The sequence below is a fragment of the Morone saxatilis genome, unplaced genomic scaffold (assembly GCF_004916995.1).
Source record: "Morone saxatilis isolate NCDOM2014 unplaced genomic scaffold, NCSU_SB_2.0 Contig17, whole genome shotgun sequence".
In the NCBI taxonomy this organism is placed as follows: Eukaryota; Metazoa; Chordata; class Actinopteri; family Moronidae; genus Morone; species Morone saxatilis.
In genome coordinates, this window is record NW_023339729.1 from 15,759,548 (window position 1) to 15,780,705 (window position 21,158).

A 21,158-nucleotide genomic window follows, 5' to 3' on the forward strand; every position below is an offset into this window, starting at 1 on the left:
GTCCCTGTCTCTCAATCTGATCTCTAATTGTTCCTTCACTGAGGAATGCAGCAAAGGTTTGATTCAGCGAAGAGATTTGAGGATAAATGGTTTCTTAGCAGACGGTCTTACTGAAAGCCAGTCTCTTCTTAAAAGCCAAGAAAGGAGGAGGAAGACTCGATTTTGATTGGATTTACGGTAATGTAGCAGGAAAACAACCGCCTTTTTTACAAAATGAATATTTCGGTGTCTACTAGTCACTTTGTCTCTAGGGTTCTTGCTAACCCTCAGCACACAATCATTTATAAACTCATTTCTTCATTAGAAAAGCAGAAGTAACTAATCTCGAGAAAGTTTCTTGCTCCACCTGGAGAAAAGTCCAGGGAAAGTTTTTCGTTTATGTTCCTGAAACAGGAATTAAGCACCAAGTGCTGTATGTCAACCAATAATAGTAGAGAGAGCTTTGAATAATATATCTGTTATTAGATTAAAGATAGCAAGGCAGAAGGCCGGCCCATAAGAGGGAATGAACTTACTGAATAAAAAGGCAGAAATCTCTGCTTTATGTATATGGTTAATCCTTTCTGACCCCTTAAGAGTATAAGCTTGCTGACAGTCAATGAAACTGTCCTGTCCACCGTCTGTTGGGTGTGTGACATACAGATTCTAGCATGATGAAGCTTTCGGCTTGTGCAACGTGTAGTTTACTATCAAAGTGAGTACATATATTTTCTGAATAAGTTGATGGAGACATCTTTATATATCTTCTGAAATTCGTTGGACACAGATGAGATGTTGCAGCGTCTGCTTGACAGGGGTTAGAATGAGGGAGGTAAATTAATATGAATATGTACGAATATTTTATCTCAACAATAAGATCTGGCGAATATTCAAACGTATCTTTTACTGTATATCGAAACATTTGTGTAAAGGCAGAACTGCGAACCATGTAGTTAGCCCATCTCTCACATACTTTGGTTGACCGTGTTTGACTACCCTGAGTATCAATAGTTCCTACTGAGACCTGGAAATCTACAAACTGTCTCGCGATGAGGTGATAGGAGATTCAAATTTTAGAAAAGATTGAACAAGAAGCATAAAACAAAGAGGAAGGAAAGAAAAAGCTGTGTCTTTCTTAGGGAGTACGATTCGAGGTGGATTGGAATCATCCACATGTTCATATGGCGAGGCCAACGAATGTTATACTTTCACAAGGGACGATGTCGTGAAGTGAGAGACTGGCTTCCATACATCATATGGTCTTAACGTGTTACTTAATCGTATCACATGGTTGAAGCTAGGTCAGACACTAGCAACACACAACACGCACACAGACAAATACAGCAAACACCAGGACGCTATGCCCTGCTGGCTCCGTGCACTCGCAAGGTAAACTAAGAGGCAAGGGTTCTAGTAAATTGGAAGATGTTAGGAGGGACCCAGATACATCTGCGCTGCCACGCGTCACACTCTTTGCAAAACAACAGAACACGCACAATTGCGTCAATCACCAATAACAACATCAGCACGAACACCGTGCAGGGAAAACCCGAATCTATTTTCAGCGGTGAGAATGTTGGTCATCCAAAACGTGTGGACAAGAACCAGAATCATGTAGCTTCATGTCGCATAGTGTGTGTGTGTGTGTGGTGTGTGCATGTGTGTGTGTTTATTCTACTCACTTGTATCCCTGAGGGGTCAAAATGCACTTTGAATCGTGCTGACACGGGTTCAGCTCTGGAGCACAGAAATCCAGTTTCTCTTCACATAGCTCCCCTAGAGACACACAAGCACACACACGCAAATCATCTCAACACATTTTCAATACTTTGCATACCACTGACAAAAATAATAAATAAATAAAGTGCAATTATAACATAAAACACCTAGATATTTTCCAACTCTAACTCACAGTGTGCATCTTAGTATGATTGAGCATCTCAATACTGCAGCACTGCAGTGTGTGTCTGTGTTGTATGGGCTGATGATTGATGACTCTCTTGTGGCCAGGACCAACACAGTGGTCTGATAAATGATCTCATCTCTGCCAATGTCATATTCCTGATGATATTCCTGTGTATATCCCGACGTTCCTGAAAGTCTGAACTCCAAACGAGTCATTGATGAGGCATCGGGGAATAAACCAATACTCCTGACAGCACAAACTCCACTGGGGGAATAATTACATGGTAACTGGGCTACTTCACTTATGTAGAAGCATTCATATTAGCTTAATGGACTCTTATTTGGAAATGGAACTCCTTACATACTTTATAACTGAACAGTGGGGGTCTTCTCTTTCACACACTGTTAGTTTTAGAGATGTTGATTGCATGTGTAAATGGCTTTAATAAAGAGGTACCAGCTGCCATTAAGATAACTGGTAAGTTGTATCTAAAAGACTGTGACTGCTTTGTTTGTTTGACATGTTAAACTTTATGCAAATGAAGAGACAAGCTAAGCAAAGCTGGTCACAAAAAAGTTAGCTTTCAGAACAGTTATGGAAGTGTTAGACTGTAAGTTAGATATTTAGGGTTCAGCAGACTACACATCATCTCAACGTTTATTCCTTGTTGTGGGACATAAAAATGTAATTTATTAAAACATAATAAGATTGATATTCTACATTTTTCTAATTGTTAATAAATCCCATGAAAGACCAAAAAGCAACAATGAATTAAACCTAGAAACAAGTATAGTCTTTGTAGCCAAAGCCTGATGTAGCTTATTTCTTTGTGCCATAAAAAACAAACCAAACCAAACAAACAAACAAAATGAACCTAAGCACTGCAGTTTATTTGGAGTTGATCCCACCTACTGTCCTCCTGCCAGAGATACTAGCTAACGCACTACATCTGTGGCAAAAAATATTCCCCACAAAAAGCAGTTGCTTGTGTGAGAAAAGTAGGATAAAAACTACAGTGCCCAGCTGTTTAAGGACATTACGAAGCCTTTTTAGAAATGAAAGCGTCTATTTGTCAACAGGTTTTTTATAACTGGTTGAGCGCCGCACTACGCAGGTAGTGGAATATGGTAAATTTTAAGGGACGAGTGTTAGGTTTTAGGTCTTCTCATGGGAATATTTGACAATAACAAAAATACAGAATATTACTGACCTTGTCTTTTATTGTCAAAATGTTTACCTGGAACGTTTTGACACAGTTTAATTTGACTTAAGTATGGCAACAACATATATGCATAAAGCAGCAAGCACAATAACCCCAGATATCTGACAGGACGAATCACATACTCAGTGGTCTGTTTGAACATCAAGGACATGCACTGCTAACATGGAGCATGACTGCATACAATATGTTAAATCTGTTGTGCTGAATATCCGATTTCTTGGGAGCATGGAGAAAGCGCAGGAAATGAGGGAAGGAAGGGAAGGAAGGAGAGAGGGACAGGAGGGACAGAGAGAAGAACAGACTAACCTCTCTCCACCTCATTGGTAGCAGCTGCAACCACAAAAAAACAGATGACAGATGATAGAAAGCAGAGCGAGACAGGAAAAAAAAGACACAGCGAGACATATAAAGACACAGAGAGAGAACACCGCCACAAAGGTTAGCAGTCAGAGATGATTAGCACAGTGCAAAAGCAGACACACAAGTAGCAACAGACCAGTGTTAGTTAGAACTAAATATGATTTGTCTGTAGCTTAATAGGTCCCATTTATTTTTTCCATAGATGATGTTACATGGCTCACAGTTGGATCGGGTTTAAACTCAACGGTACAAAAGATGAACGACTGTCAGAAAATATCTGGTTCTTTGATAAAAAGTGAAACCTAAAAACCATAATGTGGATGTTAACTACGACTCTTAAAAGTGCATTCAATCTTCAAGCTTAAAATTATTTTGCGTTTGCCGTTTACAGAGAGAGAGAAATCTGCTGATTGAGGTGAAACACACAATCTGCAGCTTAAATCAATTCAATTTTCATTTCTGGTTTAATTTTGGATGAATTCGGCGACTATGGTACCATCTTTTGTTCTCATATAGATGAAGCTTTTTGAATTCGCTGTTGCTTTGATTGACCCCTGACTGACTTCTTACCTATAGCAACAGTGGCTGAGGCTCATGGGAAGTTTTTTAAAGCCACCATAAACCTATAGGCTGGTTACATTATCCTGGAGAGGCCTGTGTTTCTGTCTTAGGTAATATTGACAACATGGTTAAAGGTTCAAAATCTGAACTGGGAATACAATGTTACCTGTGTACTCTGGTGAGCACATGCATGTGTAGTTGTTGATTCCATCAACGCAGGTGGAGTTGTTCTCACAGTCGTTATCTTCACAGTCATCAATGTTGATCTCACATCCGTCGCCTTCAAAGCCCTCTGGACACACACACCTGAGATATCACACAGACAGATACACACACCCATGAGCAGGTATCAAAGGATAAACACATGTAGGGCCACATACAGAACGTCGTCTCAGAATTCTCTTAGATCTCTGAATGACAAACACTACCGCACACACACACACACACACACACACACACACACACACAGACACACACACACTATCCATGCGTGCAGCTCATAACAGCAGTGTCAGCTCGATCTACATATCCCCAGTAGAGAGTCATTATTCTGTTAACGTGAGCGTGCCTCAACCCTGTAACTACTACTCAGGTTTATTACTGCGTACACACACACACACCACACACACACACACATACACACACACAGAGTGGTATATTATGGGTCTAATAAAGAGCTCTTATGCGGCACACACTCAGGTGGATTAATATCTCATTATATAGTCAACGACAGCTCTTCACAATGAATATTCCACTCCCCTATGCCGGAGAAGGAAAAGAAAGCATGCAAAGATGGAAATACAGACACAGAGAGGAAGACTGATATGAAAAACTAGCAGAAGAGACAGAGAGCACAAGGGAAGAGACTGAGGGAGATAAACAGGAGGAGCTGAGCAGGACGGCAGGTCTAATTGTCTGTGTGGGAGGTTAAAGTCTGCTCGGAGCGTGCAGGCAGGCGTTAGCTCCCCTCCTGTTAATACTAAACAGCCTAATGAAGAGAAGGCGATTCTCACAGCAGGGCTGTCCAGCTTAGAGACAAACTGAAGACACAACTGGTCCCCCGAGCCCTTTACCTCCTGCGCTCAATCCCACCTGTCATTAGTGGTGCAGCAACATCATTGATGGAGTTATCTCCTGAGGGTCCACAGATCATATGCTCTGTCCACTAATGTGCTTTCAATAACCACTGGTTCTCTGGTTTTTACTGGTATCTAGTAACTGACATCTGGTGTTCACCACATCTCTATGTTTTGAAACAGGCTCTGTACGCGTGTCCTGAGATATGTTTAGTTTGAGGTGAACACAAAGGAATCTTTCAGTTATTTTATGACCTGGAACAAAGGTGAGCATTAATTATATTTCTTTCAATCTTGCAGATCTACTTAAAAATATCCTTATCGTATAGAACTTGTGCACATACAGGAGTTTTGAAATGCAACGGACAAAACAGACATTTGAGGTGCTTTTACTTTTGCTGTCACTTCCACAGAAGTGGTTTCTTTTAAAGCGACCAGTGTGTAGCATCACACTTCCATTATGGTGGGGAGACTCACAAGAGACAAATGTAAATAAAAGAAACAACAAAACCAAAGCAGCAAGAGTTTTGGTTCCTAATATAAATCAAGCTTTGAAAGCTTAGATCCTATGATTCCCATAAAACAACTTAATAACATATTCAGTAAAATCCTGCACAAATTTTCATGTCTTTTAAACTTCACGCCCCAGTTTGTAATTCAGTCATTCTCTTGTAAATTTGGAGTCTCAAGCACAGTCTGAGATAACCTTAATGACATAATCAGGGTTATTTTTTCCAGACATTAGAAACCTCCCTCCAGAGCGACAGAAGACAAATGAACTCATATATCCAGGATCCAACACTGACTAGATTGTAAAAGCTAAAAATATTTTTTAATAGTCTCTCACCAAAAGTTGCTCCCTTCTCCTTCCTTCAGGTGGCAAGTGCCGCCATTGTGGCACGGGTTACTGATACAGGCATGAATGGGCTCCTCACAGTTCTGCCCCTACATGCAGACACAAACACACATACATTTAGTGCTTTCAAAGAACAACAGCTCCTTATGATTGCCAAGTATTGCATCTATTTGCTTATATGTGACTGTCTTATCCCCATGACATGTGAAAAGGAATAGGAAGTCTCTCTGTGTGTTTGTGTATGTGTGTGTGTGTGTGTGTGTGTGTGTGTACCTTAAATCCATAGGGGCAGGTGCAGCGGTAATAGTGCACCGGGTCATTGGAGCAGGTGCCATCGTTCTTGCAGGGGTTGGACAGGCAGGGCTCACACTTAGCCTGGATACTCATGTCTACTGGACCTGTGTGACGCAAAGACACACACAAATACAAAAAATAATCTTCATATAATTCTCTACACGTAGGGGAGGAAGAGGAGTTAGAATATATAGGTTGACAGACAGACAGCTGTACATGATCAGGGTCCTGCATAAAAATTGCATTTTCTTGTGTTTTTTGAAATATTGTCAGTTTGTGAGAAAATGCTAATTTGAATAATAAATTGTCAATATCAGCAAGGAAAAGGGAAAAGAGCAACATTATCTGTACTATAATATAAGGTAAGCACTTGAAAACTTGTATATGAGATGATTATTAAAAGTTGTATGGATGTCATGAGCAAGAGTTGCAGGTATGTTACTGGCTTATAAATGAGATTTAGTTTGCAGGGCCATGACATGTACAGAGGACATCTTTCAAAATGAAATGACAAAAACATAAGTTTCTAACAGTCGGGACAAACAATGCTGGTCGAAACATGAGGGCTGAAAGGGAAGAAGAGTGGTTCAGTCTGATCAGGGCTCAAAAGACGAGGAAAACCGGGTTGGGGTTGTCTCGAGGAGCCGGGGAAGGAGAGACTGAGGAAGAAGTACTGGGATATGATTGGCTACTTTACCTGGCACCAGAAAACCACAAGGCCCCGGGACTTCTATAGTGCGTCAGTTAGATTAGGTTAAAAATAGGTTTCAGTCATGTATTCATAGTTAATGTGATATAATAAGGTTTATGGTCAACAGTCAGCAGCATTTTGCAGTATGATGAGTTACAGCCACAATCATGTTCACGTTGAATCATGTTTGTGGATTTTCAAATTATTATTTAAATATTAACATTTTGTTGCTGTCCTGTGAAAACCACGTATCTCTTTTTTGATTATTTTTAGGTTTTCAGATAAACTAAATGCTTTTTGTGGTGGCAAATTATTTTCTTATTGCTTAAGCTGTAAAAAACTTACTGAATTATCGAAAAATAAATGTTAAAAGAAGGCTGTTTTTGGACATACATGGCTTTCATTGGACAGCGACAATCTGTAAATGGCAACTTGTGGTCTCCTCTAGGAGTCCTCATCAAATGTGTGTTATTTGACGGAAAGTGTGTGTGACTGTGTGTGCGTGTGTGTGCATGCTTTTGTTTTTGGACACCTAATAAATCGTATTTATTTTAGTGCTGCACAATTAATTGAAATATTATCAAATCACAATATGACCAAGTGCAATAAATGAATTGCAGAATTGCAGAAGGTATTCTCTGATAAGGTAAAATGTGTGACAAAACAGCTTTATAATGAAGTACTGTAGTGTTGCAGAGATGCCCTTGCCTACAAATCTGTTTCTCCAGATGTAAAAAAACATTTTTCTGTGGTACAACAAATCAAATTTCAGTGAAAATGAAAATTGTAATGCAGAAATGATCATTTCCACTAAGCATGAATCATACTGCCATCGTAAAATCTCTCAAAATAATCGCTATATAATTTCTTTTTACCATATCATGCCCTAATTTATTCAACATGTGTGTTTGTATATGTCTACTGTCCATGTGCTGGCATGTGCATGTATTCCTGTGGTAAAGTATTGCATTTGTGTGACAGGGTATGTTTACCTGTGCAGGTAAACTTCTTGGAAGGCGTAGTAAGCAGTAGTTTGTCGGTCATGTCTCCGGGCCCAGCACAGCGGGCAATGCCAGGCTCCTTGTAGCCGCTCTTCACCCAGTCTGACAGCCACTGCATGTGGCAGTCACAGTACAGAGGGTTGGCACCCAGAGCCCTGCCAGCCACAGAGAGAGAGAGGAGAGTGTTCAGTTATGATAACAGGGCACACAGGAAAAGTCAGCACTTTAACCTCAGAGCCTTTGTTTCAGATGAAATGTGCTGGAATACAGAGCCAAAACAATGTGTCACTGTCTAAATACTTACAGACTGACTTCTACATCACTGTCAGATTAAGTGAGATGAGTCTACCTCATGCTGGCAGCAGTGTTGACAGTACTATTTCTCAAACTTAAAATTCCCATAAATTGTATTACTTTTCATCAAAAAGTGTGAGTAAAGTGAGTAAAACATTTTACTTTCAAATTCTTTTGCTTATGTTCTTCTAAAGTCTAATGTGAGTTTTTTTAAGGTAACTAATGGTTCAATGCATTAATTCAGTCAGAGCACGGAGGTCGTGCTTGCATTAGCTTATTGGCATCATCTGCCTTATACGTGCTCCACAATGGCTCATTCATCAGCTACTTGGCTTCCGTCTGACTAGTAACCAATCATATTCATGCAGCTGTACAGAACTGCCTTGTCACTATTACTCTGCTGATATTTTCATGTCAATACCTTTTACTGCTACAGCTCCCTCCACCACCCAAACCTCTGCCTTATCTGCTTAGTTTTTGGTGTTGTGTTTTAACCAAGTTATACATGTTCCTTCAAATAACAGATCTGACTGGACTGATGTTGCGGTAAAAAAAGAAGTTAGAGTCATTTGCAGGCTTGTAATAGAGATAATATTAGACTAGTGGTCTGCAGTGGGATTTAACTGGGAAAAGCAGCAGCCCGTCACAAGCGCTCTCCGTGGTGCTGATCCTAGAGAGCACCTTGGCACGGGCACTCCCTCACTGGCATTCCCACCAGCAGCTAACTTAAGTTATTAGCGTGATCTTTCACTTCCATCCATCACTTGTGTGCAACCAGTATAACCTCTGTGCTTTCCCTACAGAGCGCTTAGTTATGCTTCTTTAGTCTATGAAGTAAATTATTCAGTTCTTAGTTACCTCAGTTTATTATTTTTGACAGTAGTCTCCTGTGTTATTTGCTGCTTGTCTGACTATTGATTAAAGGCGTCAAGACATGCTGAATTTCTGCACTGTTCTGCATCTCAGTACTGGAGTCCCCATTGTTTAGCAAAGAGAGTAAATACAAATCCAGATTTGCTGCTAAAAAAGAGTGGATTATTGCTCAGAGGAGGAAGGTACTATAGAATCCTGCTACATATACGATCCTTTAATTTGAATAGTAGATATATGGATCTATTGCCAATACTATAGACAGAACAGGCCAATGTAGGATACACGTGTGAACTCTTAACAGAGGGAAACAGGAGAAAGGAGGAAGATGGGTTTGTTGCTCAGTTACTTTCAGCAGCCGATACATTCATGGACAAGCCTCACCTAACAGACATTTTCCTTTTGGGAATATGTGAAAAAGGCTCCTTTGTCATGATAATATGTTTTCCTTATTTTGCAAATCTATAAGGTAAAAAGGCGGACACTTCAATACCAGAGAAAGACATGAACAGTGATGTGTGTGTGTGTTTATATTACTCACAGGTGGGAGAGAGATGACAGGTCTTTGAAGGCTCCCTCTGGTATCAGTGATATGTCGTTACCATGGAGAGACCTAAGAAAGGCAGAGAGAACGAAGAAGAAAGAGAAAAAAGGGCCACAGAAATGTAGAAAAGAGTCTGGATGTTAAAAGTCTGGATCGCTTCTTTAGATTCAGTGTGACTCAAGTCTGTGCAACGTTATCCACCACCTTGCATGTGTTGGGATGGATACTCACAGCAAACGGAGAGACTTGAGCCCATCGAATGCCCTCACTGGGATGCACCGCAGCCGGTTGTAGCTCAGGATTCTTTGCACACAGAATAAACATGTTGGCATGGAGACAAATGCAGATTTTTTTTCATTTTCAAGATATCTTCAAATGCAGCAAGGCAATTCAGAACACAATCCTGTTTATATCTACATTCCTCTGAGCAAAGCAATCAAGCAAACACAAACACAACAAATTCTTCCAGTCATAAACACAAACATACAAAGTCATATACGCCTTACAAAACAAACATCTTGCACCCAAAGAGGGGATTTTCCCCCAGTTTATCAGATTTTTTTGTGCATTTTGATCCTTTTCTGGCACAATTTTACTTTATGTTTAGACATTTAAGTCTGTAACTGGGACCAATGTCCCAAACCAGTCCAACTTCAACACATAACTTAATTTTTTTTATTCTTTATTCTATTTATTATCAGTTGTTGTTTTGTTTTTTTAGCATTGGTTTGTATGAGGTTACAGTTTTAAACTGCCTCAGGCTGCAGTTGCTCTGCTCTTTTTATGAACAGTTCACTGAGAAAGAAAGGTCATACATAGGTTTTCATGAATCACCTACTGTATGGTGGCCCACATGGGACAGTATTCATGTGTGACTGCAACAAAAGGAACTCCTTATTTAATTTCATTCATCTTCTCATTCACTAACACACACATTTACACACACACACACACACAAACACCCACACACATTGCAAAGGGACTGATGTAAAGCCAGACTCACAGGGTAAGCAGCTCGGACATGTTACTGAGGCTGTGGTTGGACAACGTGCTGATCTGGTTGTTACTCAAATCACTGAAAAGGAAACAATAACAGATACATAAAACACACACAGGCAGCACTGGCAACACATGCACTATGCACACACACACACACACGCACGCACAGACTATATACAGTACATACTCGTCTGTACTCTACTGCGTTCGTGTTGTCACAACCACGTCAGAACCAAAAGAGGTCACATCAAGAGTGATACAAAACAGAGCTCTGCTAGAATACCAGTCGGTTAGTTTTGGTCTTTAAAAGCAGGGAACACAGGCCAAGTCACGATCTGGATTAAAAGTGTGTTGACTGTGAAAAACTCTGGCTTTATGATTTATGAATTAATGTCTGAGTGTAACGTCTGTCTGCTGAAGTCATGTGGGTGAGACTTACATGAGTGTTAAGTGTTTGTAATCGGAGAGCTCCGCAGGAACCTGAGTAAAGTGGTTACCATCCAGATACCTGAAAAACAGACAGACAGAAAGACAGACAGACAGAGGAGGTTTTGGAAACAAAAGAAAGAGGTAAAAAAGACAAATAATGGAAGATGTAAGGAGGATTGGGAAAAACAGAGAGAAAATGAGATGAGAGAAAATGAAGTTATTTAACCATGTGGGAAATTCCTAATCTCCAGCAGTGTGAGCAGTCATTACTGCTACAGCCATAATAAACAGTGGAGTTTAATATCCCCACAGGAAACCTAATACAGTATAACCCCCCCCCCCTCTCTCTCACACACACACACACACATGCTCTATCCTTCACTGTGTGACAATGTGCTATTAATCCAGTGTATTAATTAAGTCTTTGTTAATATTGGAAACAGCACGTTCCCCACAGGAGAAATAGTGAAATGATAGAAAATACTACCAAGCCTGCTGTCTGATGTTTAATTTAGGGCTATCATTTTCTGATCATCAGGGATTTTGTGTGTGTGTTGAGATGAGTTTCTGGAATATAATCCTCTGTGAGCCTTCAATATATGTACCTGTGTCTCTATAAACCTGTGTGCTGATATGTTTTTTTCCACATTTTCTGACCAAATACAGCTTCAGTAAGTTAAAAGATTTATTTAAATATACCAAGTTTTCTGAGGCTGACAGCTTTGATGCTATAATGGCCTTGCACCTGTATACTGGTGCCATCCACACCAACTCTGACCTCCGTTATGACTTCACTGTCCTCTGAACCGTCCCAAGGTACTGACAGGACAGCAGGTGGACAAGCTGTCTTCACCAGGCTGACTAATAAATGCTGATTCAATTTTAATCCAGTATGCGCAGAAATTTCAAGGACAAAAATATTCAGCTCTGCCAACTTGTGAAACTTTTTTGATCACTGTAAATATAGTAAAGATGTGCAAAAGATTTTTGTGATTTGAACTTCTGCCTCTGGAGAGCATGCTGCACTAACTTCGCCAGAGAAAAAAAACCCCAAAACATTGGGGGGACTCGTCTTGATGTGTATCTTTCAGAGTTGGATTTTTACATTTGTTAAATCTGTTAAATGAGTGAACAAAAGACAATCATTGCTGTCCATGTATCTCCAAATTTGGTGATATAACCTATTTCAAATTTCTCAGAGTAAATGAGATGACAAAGACAAAATTAAGCAGCCATATAAAACCATTGAAGCAGTTAAATGATGTGTTGATCTCTAACTCACAGTTCAGTGGTCTCTTTGGGAAGGCCTTTGGGAAGCGTGGTGAGGCCCTTGTTGCTGCAGCGGACCACAGTGTCCAGACACGAACACTCTGCTGGACACCTAAGCACTGGAGAGCAGCTGTTCTCATCATTACCTGATGGAGATGATAGATGGATGGAGCGGTGGAGAGAGGAGGAAGGATGATAGGAAAGGGGTGTTGAAAAATAAAAGTTTGTCACAGCTGCAGATGATGCAGAGCATCAGGTGTAAAGTGTAAATTTGCTCTCTCTCACCATCTTCACAGGCAAAGTCCTGGACAGCTACATCCTGGATGGGGATCTCCTTCAGGAAATAAGGACTCTGGCAGCGAGGGTTACCAGTGACGATGCGTTTCCTTCTCAGCCAATCACCGAGCCAAGCCAGGTGACAGTTACAGTTGAAGGGATTGGCCAGAAGGTTGCTGGAGAACAAAGAGAAGAGTTTTTGTGTGTGTGTCTATATTTGCATTAGCATTTACGTGTGTGTCCGAGTGTGTGTGTCCTCACAGTGTGGACAGGGAGTGCAGTGTGTCGAAGGCTCCGGGGTTCATGGAGGTGATCTGGTTGTCGTAGAGAGACAGGAGACGCACTGAGCTCAACCCCACGAAGCTGCTGTTGCTGACGCAGCTGATTCGGTTACTCCTCAGCATGCTGCTCACACACACACACACACACACAGACAGACAGAGAGTGTAAAGAGTTTTTTTTACATAACAATAAAACAATAAAAACAGACATATTTCTTGTAATATAAACCTGTGAATTATGCATGCTCACATGTTTTAATGTGTGTGTGGACATTGTTGCAGTATGTATGCATACTGTTTCAGCCGGTACGGTAACTAACAATTACTTATTTCACATGGCTAAGACCAATAACATAACCAATAAAATCACATTTTTGTATTTTAAAATATTTATAATTATAATAATAAATTCATAACCTGTAGAAAGGCTGTTCTGTATTGACAAAAGATTCGATGATTTTGTATTCCATAGCATTCTTTTTTTACATAAAAAAACTTCACAAATATCCTTTGGTTTATAAAGACCAGAAAGCCTATCAATCATTTTGCATAAGAATTCAAAATAAATTATTCTTATATGGACTTATTATGGACTGATATCGGCTATAATTTAATTATTGGGATAAATTATGATAATATAAATTAATCTGCCCTGATAATTACTCTTAATCCCTACTTCATATGATAATGTGATTGCATATACATTTGCATTTAAGTAACTGTGTGTGTGTGTGTGTGTGTGTGTGTGTGTGTACCCACAGTGTGCGGAGGCCACCGAGTCCCTTCAGCATGCGGTGGTGTATGTTTTCCAGTCTGTTGGAGGTCAGAATCAACTCATTGACCCCTGAGGCTCCTTCAAATGTTCCCTCCTCAATGTCAGTGATACGGTTATTACTCAGGTTACTGCAAGGAGGGGAAGAGGGGAGGAAGAAAGGTAAGAAGGAAGTAAGGACAAGAGAGAGCAAGAGATGGAGAAACATGTAGAGGACACGAGGTAGATAGATAGAGTGACGAGTAGAAGGAGGTAGGGTATATATAGCAGAGAGAAATACACATGGTTCATTTCTGAGTACAATCGTAGTTTTCTCTGTGTGACTTCATTGTGACTTCTTCACACGTGACACTTTGTTCCTATTATGTTTACAACATGTCTGACTCACATCTTCCTTAGCTGAGGCAACTTTTTGAAGATCCCCGTCGCCTCGAGCACAGTGAATTCATTGTTGTTCAGACGCCTAGGAACAGAGAAGAGGTGGTCAGAGACAAAGAGAGAGAACAACAGAGAGACCATGCAAGAGGAGGAGGAGGATGAGATCAAGGCCAGAGTGAGGTTTCCTCTATTCCACACAAGAGGATAAACTTTGCAGTAAACAAATACAGCGTGACTCACAGTTCTGCGGTGTACTGGGGGATGTGATCTGGTATTTTGGTCAGTTTCTGGTTGGAGCAGTCAACTGTGGTGCCCTCGCATCGGCACTTCTCGGGGCAGGCCAAGTCGGCGAAGCAGTCCCCTCCTAGCTTACTGCGGTAATCCTCGGTACCTGGTCACAATCACAAGCAGGGCGTCAACGAATGGCCTCATCGTGCAAGAGTCGAACCCCAGCGTTTACTGGTACCGGCTCCAACAAAAACAGAGCCCGTGGCCAAAGTGAAGGTCGTGATGCAATGGAAGAATTTTGAAATTGTGCAGAGGGGTTGTGCTGCTTTTGTTTGGAGTGGGAATTGTCATAATGAACCAAACATGTTCGAAAAAACATTGCTGGTTTGTATCGTATGCAACGTTCCCCACTGCATAATTTCAAAATGCTGCATGTGCATCACGGCCTACAAAGAGCTTCAAAGCTTGCAAGACACACAAACTTTCGAGACCAACACATGTATACGGGCGCACACGCATCCACACAAGAACAAACATATTGGAGTTTTTCAGTCCTGTCATACTACAAAGCAACTGTTAGTGTTAGAAACCACAGCACAAACAAAACAGCATCGAAAATTAGATCTTAGCAGAACAATTCTTACACATACACACAGGCAGTCATCTATCGTACTGTACTCTCACACACACACACACACACACAGAGGTTGCGTCTTGGCCGTGCTGTAGGGTTTTGCAGGGCCGTTCCATGGTGCTTGACAGAACCATGTTCCACTATAGGAACCTGGCAGCCACATGGTTAGATCAAGCACAAAGGAACAACCTGCTGACTGACTGCTCCTCCGCTGGAACACAGGGGTGGGAAGGACAGAGGGAGAAGAGGAGTAGGAGGAGGAGGAGGAGGAGGAGGAGGAGAGGACTAGGAGACGAGGAGGGGGAGGAGAGGGAGTATGCAAACAAAATAGGAGGGGTAGAGGAGAGGGTAAGGAGAGGATGAAGATGAGAAGGAGATGGGAGGAAAGGAAAGGAGCAGAGAGGAGAAGACAGAGGAGAGGAGAGAAAAAGGCAATGAGTAGCAGAGGTAGAGGAGAGGAGAGGATGAGAAAGAGAAGAGATAAATAGGAGAGGAGTAGGAGGGGGGGTGAGGAGGAGGGAATAAGAGGAAAGGAGAGCATAAAAAGTAGAGTTTGGGAGGAGGTAAGGCAAAGAAAAGGAAGAATTCAAGGAAGAGAGCAGGAAAGATAAGGGCGTAAAAGCAGGAGAAAGACGGGATTGTATCACTTGGAATGAAGAGAGGAGGGGGGCAATAATAAGGAGGAGGAGATCAGACAGGCTGGAAAGTACAGTAAAGAAGAAGCAAGTGAAGTAGAGGAGAGAAGGAGAGACATCTAAATTCACAGACATAACACAGGAGAGCAGTTACAGAGGAGTGGGAGGAGAGTTACAGCAGCATTGAAGGCAAGAGAAGCCCTGACTTCTAGGAACACACATACACACATATATACCAACAAACATGGACACCCACCCACACACACACACAAACACAGACAGCATGAAGAGAGAAAATACATTAACCACTGTAATATAATGTAAATCTTATGAAACGTATTATTGTCGTTGTTTGTAAACAGACAAGAGGAGAGAGGGTCAAAGGTCACGGTGGTAGAGGTCAAAGGTCAGAGGCCGGCTCAGGGGACGAGAGGTGAGGGATACGGAGTTGACGCAAGAACCGTGTGTGTTTGTGTGTGTGTTACTTACAGCCGACATGGTGTACTCCTGAGTGTGTGAGAGAGGCAGTAGGAGAAAGAAGAAGGGATTTCACTCGTTTATTTGAACAGGAGGGAAAAAGCTGATGAAAAACTGAGAAAAAATGCTGCAATTTTTTCGTGTTCAGTCCCCCAGGCAGTGATTCATTTAAAGGGGTAATGACTCGTGAATAGTGGGAATCGTGCTGGCATAACATGACATTTGGTGGGTGCTTTCATCCAACACACATCCCGGCCTCGTTTGCTTGAAGCACGACTGATTCAAACTGTTTTTTTTTGGGGGGGGGTCGTGAGATGTTATGAGGCACACATAACCACATAAAAGTGCCGGTGCCAATTAGCAATCAATTACTGCAAGTTCTAAACACTCACATGTACATTAATTCAGTTTTGTGTTTTCCTGGACGTCAATCACTTTTAGCAGGTCCAATCTTCACAAGAAGAAGAAGCGAGAAATGGTTGGAGGGATGAATTCAAGTGCCAAGAATTCAGAATTGTGAGTTTTTGTTTAAACAGAAACATGAAATAGTTTCCAAAATAATACACCGTGAGGGGACATGATGCAAATTAAGGTAGAGGATTTTAGATGTATTGATCTAAGGCGCGATACTCTGTTGTACCACAGAATAAAACATGTTTATTCAACTTTTCAACCGCAAATGTTCTTAAATTATTCAGCTTTGCCCTGTATGTGGTATCTGGGCTTTGAAACCTCTGTCCCCCCGGTGAGTTAATGACTGCAGTGAGCACACATGTTCACATTCACACACACACGCTCTCATCCAACACACACCATGCCTCCTCTGTGTGCTGCTGTGGTAATGACCGCCTTTAGCCCTGCTACTGATCTCATATGCATGTCTGATTTACATATTTCCCAGCGCCCCTCTGAGCATGGTAACTGTGTGACCTTTTGATGTTCTGCAGTGGGCGAAACAGACACAGATGCGCGCGAACACACGCTCATACATTAGTTTTCATTAGATGTGCTAAGAAGCAAGGAGGACTAGTATTAAATATAGTCTCTGTGATCGCTGTACCAATATACCTTTATTTATACAGAATCTCACATGCAGTGCCCAGCTGACAGCGGCCGGAGCTTGTTAATCCAATTGTGTTTCTCCTGCTATCGTCAAGGTTACGGTTACCATCAAAAACCCAGTGCAAGGACAGGAGTGTGATTATCTGGTGCCTGGTTAGATGTGACGTTAGACCATTAAAATAAAAGGTCTTGGGATTCAAAAGGTGTAAGTCAAGGCAAGTCACACCAAGTGTCAAGAGAGTGTGAGTGTCCAGCATTCACTGTGATTGACCAAACAGTGTCTTAAACACACACACACGCTCACACATGCTCAATGTACAATACCTGGGATGAAATACTGTTCTCTAGCTAATGGAGAGACAGAGACAGAGAGAGTAGAAGTGAAAAACAACAAAAGAACAAAAGGCTAGACTAGAAGAAAGTACTCACTGGCTGTGTGTGTGTGTGTGTGTGTGTGTGGTCGAATGAGAGAGAGAGAGAGCTGCCAGAAAATGCTGAAAACAAGGAGTTGAGGTTAGTAAAGAGAGGCTGAGGGAAAATCCCAGCAGGAAGACACAGAATGAGAACACAGGGCAGCAAACAGTCAGTTTGGGTATTACGTGTAAGAGAATGTACACATGTCAGAAACAGAAAGCGTAGATGAGTCTGTTTCTGTGTTTATACCTGAGCAGCGGAATTTCTTGCTCTTGATTTGTCCAATTCGTTTGTTGGCGAGCCGTCGAGGGCTGGTGCAGCGGGCACCACTTGTCTCGATGGGATTGTCCTGCAGGTAGTCTGCCAGCCACTTCAGATGGCAGCACAATAAAAACGGGTTTTGGGCTAGGTGACTGATACACACACACACACACGGACATATGGAGCACACAGAAACACAAAAACAAAGCTGTCAGAGCAATATATAGTTGCGAACATGTTTCTTGAGTGTTGATATAGCCATAGACACAGAAAATACTTGTTTGTGATTGGAGGGATGGCAGGTGTGTAATAAAATCACCTCACCTTTGGAACTGTTGTTATGTCAAATAAGTTTAGACCCATTTAAAAATGTTCCTAGACTATAAAACTGGACAAGTTAGTTTAACTTAAATTATTTGAGGAAACCGATTAAACCATTTTTTAAATTTTAGTAGCTTGAGCCTCCAATAATTAAGCATTAAATATTGAATTGAAAAGCAAGTAACTCAAGTATTTATTGTTATTATTGTTATTGTGTAAATTAAGTTAATTGTACCAATTTTATTCAGTTAATTGAACTTAAAACTAGTAAGTATATTACAATCATATGTAGCATTTCTCCAAACTCATTTAAAATGCGTTATCTGAATAAAGTAAGACAGACTTAAATTCATCTTTTTTATACAAATGTTTTGAAGCTTTTGTTTTCTTCCACTAAAGCAAATTATTACATTATGTGTCAACAGCTGACATATAATACAAAAAAACAATTTACAATTAATCAGTTTTCTAAATGGTAGCCAATTATTTTTTTTGGGCTTTGGGGCTTACATGTTTGTGATGATATAAAGTCAACCTTAAGAAAATGAGTCAAAGAAACAAACTGGAATAAAATCACCAATACTTAAAACCTACTTACAAATATAAGTGCACTCAAGTTCCCACTTCAACAATTCATTTTTGAGTTGGATTTAATTAATGGGAATGAGTGACTCGATCATTTTCTGGATGATTAAGTGTTAAATGTTAATTAAATGTTAGTCTACTTCCTTTATTAAGATGTGTTGTTAGGATTTACAGTTCTCTTCTACTTTAATGACATTGCAAACAATCAAATATACTTTATTGTCAATCTTTTTAACTTACTGGAATGATGTTTATAAAAGTAAATGATCAGCAAGCAAACTGCTTTTTAGTTTTTACACATTTAACACTAATGATACAAGAATCAAAAATCTAAAAGAACAATTAAAACCTTTAATAAATGTTTTTTACTTGTACTTGTAAGTGTAATACTCATTTATATATAAACTTTATTTTTAAAATCCTTTTTACTCATGCATATGTCTATGTACACTTCCATTAAGTAAAAAATAACAAAAACAACACCTCAAATGTTATTAATCTACACCCAGGGTATATTAAGCTGCAAGTAACCATAGCGACGATGCTTTACATTCTGTTACCAGGCAACTCACAGGTGAAACTAACCATAAACACTATAAACAAAACAAATTATCCACTGTTCATTAAAAGTGTGGATAACAGTTGAAGCACAGCTTGCCATATTATCATGTGCAAAGTGTCATTATAATTAACAGTGTGGGCAAGTTACTTGAAAACTATAATTGGGCTACTTGTTATTTTACTTTTGTTTGAACAACTCCAAATCCTCCACACCCACACATCACATCTTGTGTATTTAGCAAGTGTAAAAAAAAAAAGAAATTAAGACATTGTAGTTTCACAAGCAGGTAGCCTTACAGTTTTATCCTGCAGCTAGCTTTAGCACTAGGCTCTCCAGAGGTCCCGACCTCACACACACCCTTCACTCTAAACAAAACTAGCTATCCTAGTTGATTTCTGAATTTTGGCTGACCAGCGGTAATTTTAGCAATAATAGATGTTTTTCTATCAATATTTAAGTTTTTTCTGCAGTGCTTTTCTGAAGATATAGATTTTTGTTTAACCACAGTTGTTCAGTTATGATGATTACAAACTTAAAGTTTTGTGTGTGTGTGTGTGTGTGTGTGGTTACGTACAGTGTTTGTATGGCCCTTAGTGACGAGAAGGTCCCCTTGGCGATGGTCTGGAGCTTGTTGTCATATAGTGAAAGCAGATTGAGGTTATGGAGGTCCTGAAATGCATCCACACGGAGACACGCTATCTTATTAGCATTCAGTAACCTGGAATAAAGAAACGACAGAATGAAGGAGAGAGAGAGAGAGAGAGAGAGAGAGAAAGAGAGATGGGGGCTGAAGGATTATTCTGTTATCATTCTTCAATGAGTGTTTCAAATGTTACAGGTCAGTGATGATCGCTTTCAATCATGATGTCTCCACTCTGATGACAATATTTTAGATAAGCACTTTTCAGCAGAATATCAATGAGATGTGGATGTGAGTTCTTAGCTGCAACTACAACTGTGTGTGTGTGTGTGTGTGTGTGTGTGTCTACTCACAATAGCTGCAGCGAAAACAATCCCTCAAACAGTCCTTTGGAAATCTCTGTGATCTTGTTCCCGTATAGTACCCTGTGGAGCACAAGTTTATCAATACGACCACACATATTATCCATTAATACCATTAATATTAACACTCATATATTTTAAAGAGAGACAAATTCTCATTATTCTTACTGTTTCTGATGAAATAAATGGAGTACCTTTTATCAAACATATAATTAATATTTCTGTAGTGTTAAAAAATGCAGCTCCCATTAATCTTTGACAGTGTGCCAGTGAATGCTTAGTTCATGTCAAATTGTAACAGACCTTAATTATAAGCAGTCTGTGGGAAAAATTGTCACAGGTTTGGGGGAATGTCTGACAGCTACAATATTTTCAAATCTGTGGCAAAATGGCTGAGAAAGCCTCGACTGTACATCTAATTAAAATCAGATATCAACACAGTGATTGTTCTGTTTTTGCTAAATATGTAAATTCTCCAAAATATGAAAATGTAGCCTATTTTTATTTTTTAATAATTCAATTTAAATTATGGGTGTAACCATCTTGGAATAATGCTTTAATGTTTTACAGTTCTTCCAGTTCTGCTGATCTTACGTCAATGCAGCATTAAATTAACAGGGTGGGACTTTGGCTCTTTATTGAGAGGAACAAAGAAACATCAGGAGAAAAACATTAAGCCCTTGAATGATAACACTTTAATGAAATACAATACCACCCTCTTTTCTTTTTGTCTTTTTTGGCTTCCAAGTTAAAACACCAATAAAACGACACCAGTAAAAACACAGACTCTGTGACTTTGTGCCAACACCTGGCTGTATGTCAACACTAAGGGCATAAAAAATAATTAGTTATGAACACTTTTCATCTAAATGTTACAACAAAAAAAAAAACATGACTCACAGTGTGAGTAATGCACGCT

General features: G+C 40.1%; 1 protein-coding gene across 1 annotated transcript in view; it reads right to left on the bottom strand.

The window, feature by feature from the left end:
• Positions 1–21,158, bottom strand: part of slit2 (slit homolog 2 (Drosophila)) — a gene marked incomplete in the record, with an annotated part of 73,556 nt that overhangs the window by 6,252 nt on the left and 46,146 nt on the right. The window contains 19 exon segments of the mRNA XM_035659739.1: positions 1,662–1,755; positions 4,195–4,334; positions 5,952–6,049; positions 6,234–6,358; positions 7,938–8,101; positions 9,652–9,723; positions 9,886–9,957; positions 10,658–10,729; positions 11,093–11,161; positions 12,365–12,497; positions 12,637–12,803; positions 12,889–13,032; positions 13,668–13,811; positions 14,069–14,143; positions 14,299–14,449; positions 17,419–17,442; positions 17,758–17,921; positions 19,812–19,955; positions 20,231–20,302. Of these exon segments, the coding sequence (XP_035515632.1) occupies positions 1,662–1,755; positions 4,195–4,334; positions 5,952–6,049; positions 6,234–6,358; positions 7,938–8,101; positions 9,652–9,723; positions 9,886–9,957; positions 10,658–10,729; positions 11,093–11,161; positions 12,365–12,497; positions 12,637–12,803; positions 12,889–13,032; positions 13,668–13,811; positions 14,069–14,143; positions 14,299–14,449; positions 17,419–17,442; positions 17,758–17,921; positions 19,812–19,955; positions 20,231–20,302 (2,124 nt within the window).